This window comes from Alosa pseudoharengus, unplaced genomic scaffold (assembly GCF_046254945.1).
Source record: "Alosa pseudoharengus isolate Yale_2024_CS ecotype anadromous, Long Island Sound unplaced genomic scaffold, YU_APseudo_1.1 YU_APseudo_1.1_scf_19, whole genome shotgun sequence".
Lineage (NCBI taxonomy): Eukaryota > Metazoa > Chordata > Actinopteri > Clupeiformes > Clupeidae > Alosa > Alosa pseudoharengus.
In genome coordinates, this window is record NW_027468657.1 from 7,474,333 (window position 1) to 7,479,332 (window position 5,000).

At 45.5% G+C, this 5,000-nt stretch overlaps 1 protein-coding gene across 1 annotated transcript in view; it reads left to right on the forward strand.

The window, feature by feature from the left end:
- The window catches only part of slc2a9l2 (solute carrier family 2 member 9, like 2), a 165,606-nt gene extending 160,872 nt beyond the window's left edge, over positions 1 to 4,734 (forward strand). The window contains exon 11 of the mRNA XM_076293121.1: positions 4,414 to 4,734. Coding sequence (XP_076149236.1) covers positions 4,414 to 4,659 — 246 coding nt within the window. The 3' untranslated portion in view covers positions 4,660 to 4,734. The remainder of the gene's footprint in view (positions 1 to 4,413) is intronic.
- The last annotated feature ends 266 nt before the right edge of the window (positions 4,735 to 5,000 follow it).

Sequence of the window (5,000 nt, forward strand, 5' to 3'; positions counted from 1 at the left end):
CTCACTCTCAGTCACACTTTCACTCTGTCACACTCTCACTCTCAGTCACATTTTCACTCTGTCACACTCTCACTCTCAGTCACACTCTCACTCTCAGTCACACTCTCACTCTCAGTATGTCTCTCACACTCTCACTCTCACCTCTTTAAGCAGTGTCCAGTGCATCTCACCTCATGAAGCAGTGTCGAGGCTTGTCCGGACGGGGTCGCCTCTGTTGATCCCTTGACGAATGATTCACAGACGTGGAACACGTCATAAACTGCTGTGACTATGAGAATCTTCCGCTGAAGGCCTATGGGGGTGATTGTATGTGTGTGTGGGGAAGGGGGGGGTTACAGAAGTGTCGACCATTTGTGCAGATAATGCAATCCTTGAGGGGCAGACGTTCTCTACAGAGACGCCGAGAACCCCTCAGGGCCATCCTGGTGCGTACTTGTAACCACACCAACCACACACACACACACACACACACACACACATATATACCATACAGTAATGTAGTGTGATCTCGGAGGATATTGTCCCTGTAAAAATGATGACCGGGTGAAAAAGGCTTCTGCTTGGCCAAGCACTTCAAGTGGGGCACACATTTTACTGTCCCCATGTGATTACTGTCCTTGCCCTTAGGACACTCATTAATTAGCCTTTTAACAGGCAGTGTGACGGTGAGCTAGCCAAACCATGCCTAGAGGCTAACAGTGATGCACCCTGTGCTACAGACACACCTCTGTCCACCTCGTCCCTTGCCCTGTTCATAAAAGGCGGAATGGATTTTGATAAAAGAATGAAGTAAATAAATGACAAAGTTCAGACTTAAAGAAAGAAAAACATGCAGAGAGGGGGGGGGGGTAGTGTCATGACTCATCTCTCCTGTCTCTTGCGTCCCTCCCGCTTGTGTGTGTGTGTGTGTGTGTTATGGCCCGGGTGTGGAGCAGAGCGGAGTGCAGGAGGATGGAGGAGAGCTGAGCCGAGGCACACACACACACACACACCACACACACACACACACACACACACACACAGTTTGGACATATTAACTGCGTCACAGCAATTTTTTTTTTTTTTTGTTGCAATATTTTATATATCTATATTTATTTATTTATTTATTTATCTATCTATTTATTTATTTATTTATTTGTTCCTTTATTTATTTGTGTCAGTCTGAGTTGTAAATACGCAGGGTCAGGCAGGGAGGAGGACGGCTAGAGCAGGCCGCTGATCCTCTTATGAAATATCCCAAAGAGGAGAATCAGTTGGGTGCTTTTTTTTTTGGGAGGGGGGGGGTGCATAACGCAGTGTAGTGACATAACCCAGTGGGAGTGTGTGATGCTGGCTGCAGCAGGGGGTGGAGGTGGTGGTGGGGGCGGAAGTAGTGAGTAGTGCCACATCAAGGTGCAGTGTACCTGAGAGACTCCCTTTTGACTGGGCAGGTATGATACAGATGAGCGGCTGATTAGACAGGTGTGTAATTGCGTGTGTGGATATCTATATGTGTGTGTGGTTTTGTCTCTGCGTGTAATTGTGTGTGTGGCTAACTATATGTGTGTGTGGTTATGTCACTCTGTGTGTATATGTATGGTGGAGTTATTTTGGAGAAAGCAGATGGCTCACCGGTGTTGTTGGAAGTCTGACTGTGCCATCTTGCCAGAGGTCGGGATGAGTTAGCACCCCCCACACACACACACACACACACACACACACACACACACACTTCCCCCCTCAACCTCCCCCTAATCTGCAGCTCTGTGTTTATAATCCGCCATAAAACCTCACAACTGACCACCACAAGGTCAGTTTTCAAAGATTTTCACTCTAATTTGACATGCATTGGGATGCACCCCTACCCAACCTACACACACACACACACACACACACACACACACACACACACACACACACACACACACATACACACACACACACCAACCCTTCTGCGCCTGGAGTAATGTCTAGATCCGATCGGTTCAGACTGTTGGTACAGCAGCACGGCTGGCTCTCATTACGGACCTGAGAACGTCATTGACCTTTGACGGCTTATGCTGACGCTTTTTATTTCCTCCCAGGGGAAAGCAGGACAAATCCGAGTAGATGTCAGTTTCACTTCATAACTTTGATATGAGGTTTCACTGAGTTTGTCTGTATCCCCTACTCACTGATTTCTCTCTCTCTCTCTCTCTCTCTCTCTCTCCCCCTCTCTCTCTCTCTATCTCTCCCTCACTATCTTTCTCTAGGTAAACAATGCACCGGTATTATTTGTGTTTTGTTCTGTTGACGTATTTGGTGACGTCATGCCTGGTTATGGCATTGAAGCAGGATTGCGGTGATGGTTGTGACACTGAGGTCGAGCACGGGCATGACCTGCTGCCTGCTCCTCACAGATGATTCATCTCTCGGGGACGTGCGCAGCAGAGCTCAGCCGTTGTCACGACTCCTGGACTCAGAACATCCCCCCCCCACCCCACCCCCCGCTCCTTTCTCCTCACTTTCTTCCCTTTTCTTTTTAAATCGTTTTCTATGAAGAACTCCCTGCGCTCCGAGCATTTCTTTTGTCATTTAATCATAACACTTTCTTACCTCAGGAAAAAGAAAAAAGAAAAAAAAAATGTTGAAGTATCTTAAAGGTGCTCTAAGCGATGCCACGCGTTATTTAGGCTAAAACATTTTATGTCACTTACTGCAAACATCACCTAACCAACCACTAGCTGTCTGTGTCCAGAATACACTGTAAAAAAACGCGATCTCTGTGCACAGCCCAGGCTCCAAGAACAGCAACAAAAACAACCTGGGCAAACCTTGAAAACCCAGCCCATGAAAACAACAAATTGTTCCAGGAAATCACAGACGAGATGCGTGTTTAGGAGAGTTTCAATTGCACAGGAGCAGCACAGGAGGGAGGGGGAGGAAGTGGCGAGCTAGCTCTCTGTTTTGTGTGAAAGTCAATAGATGTGACGTTGCCCAGCATCGCTTAGAGCACCTTTAAAAACACTTGTGTGCTAGGGAAAGTATCAAATACCAGACCTACATGTTCTGTACGACCTGTTCTACCTGTATCTCTCCTTTTCATGGAGGTCAAGTCTTTGTGGCAATCCTCTCATTCCTAACTGAGGCTGCTAAATGACCTTGTAAAGTCACCAGCTATCTCTTACAATGACTCAGCAGAATATCTGATATAGTTTTTGCTGCTGCTTGAACCATTTTGGCCTCTTTATCCTCAGCAAAAATAATTAGCTATGTTAAGCTTTAGCGCAATAATTGTACTAAACCAAGGGAAAAGTGGTGAGCATACTGGCAATTATGAAATGTTTAAGGGAGCTTATGCACAACCTAATCACTACTGAACCTAAATACCAGTGTCTCAAAGGAGATGTCACATGGCCTTTGTGCAGTAATCATCTCTCTTAACATGATGGCATTAGTTGAGAGTGTGGCTGGGCCAAACTCCGCCCTCCCCATCCCTTCCTGACCGAGTCCTTGCCTCAGAGAATCAACGCTGGCCGTATAAGAGCATGTGACACTATTGCGGCGGATGAACCACACGGGGGATCTATTTTTAGCGCCATGTGTATGATTCACTCCTGGATGGAGCTAAATTTAGCATCTTCATGTTGGCGGGGGGTGGGCTGGAGGTGATGGGTGTCGGGTGGGTGAGCAGTAGCACACTGGATTGGTTGGTCAGGGAACAGTGATGAATCTCAGTTGACCAAAGCCCCTTGAGGTAGAGCATAGGCACTTTGCAAACATGGAGTCAACACACTAAGGGAATAGCAGCATCGGATACTGACCACTCCAGGCTGAAGCGATGGGATTTAGGGGTGGGGGGTCACTTAGGAGCTTCTCTCTAACAAATGACAGAGAGCATTAGCTCACCACTCATCTAAGCAAGCTTAGAAAACAGTACTACATTCAGACCTACTAACAGACATCAACCATATTCTTATATTTTTAAACAACCAGATTTCACAAAGGTCACATCAGAGTCAAAAATGTCATACCATAAATGTGTCATGTTGTGTAAGTGAGATGAAAAAGAAGTCAAGTGCTTCACTCTTTTATGTAAGGGATAATGCTTCCATGAGGTTAAGGGCAGTGATTTTTTGAATGTTTCGATTGAGTAATGAGGTCAGGTCACACAGTAACCATTAACCTAATGCATTCACCAGCCATTCAGCCTGTGGACTATGGATGGAGGTCCTATTGGTATTGTGTCTGTATGCCTGAATGTTTGTTTTCTGTCTGAAGGTACTTTTTGTTTTGTTTATTGTCTGAAGGTATCAGGTGTAGTTGGTGGTGGAATCATCTTTTAAAGTATTTTATTTAATTTTTTATTATGAAGCACTTTTGAAATGTGCTATATAACTTAAAATGACTTACTTACTTCCTTACAATGGGTTGTGTTGTGTTGTGATTGTCCAGGAGGCCCTGCAGACCTACGCCTTCCTGGTCTTTGTGGTCGTCTGTCTGATCGGAGCCGTGTTCCTCTTCTTCATCCTCCCTGAGACCAAGAACAAGACGTTTGTGGAGATCAGCCAGAGCTTCGCCAAAATCAACAAGGTCTCGGACGTCAAGCCCACCCAGGAGATGCAGGACGTGCTGTCATTCAAGCCAGTACAAGAAGAGGTCAGCGGAATGGGTGTTATCGAGATGGAGAGCTCGTTTTAGTCGGTCATATCAGGTGCTGTTCTCTGATTGTGTGGACATACATCATGGTATGTGCGTATTTATGTTCAGGATGAATGAGATGCTGTCGTCAAGGCGATAATGTGCTTTTTTTTGTATCATACACTTGTGTTTTGTACAAACCCATATATTTGTTTTTTTAATTTGTATATTTGAAATAAAATGTGTTAATTGTATCTGCTCTTAATGTGTGGTTTTGCTGCTCTAGGTACTCTGCACTCTCAGTCTCTTCCCTGTGTACTGCCCTGTTCCTTGTAATGATATGCGGCAGGCTTTTGAGGTAGTTTACTCTCATCTGATGCGTGTGTCAGAGGTAGAGCTAT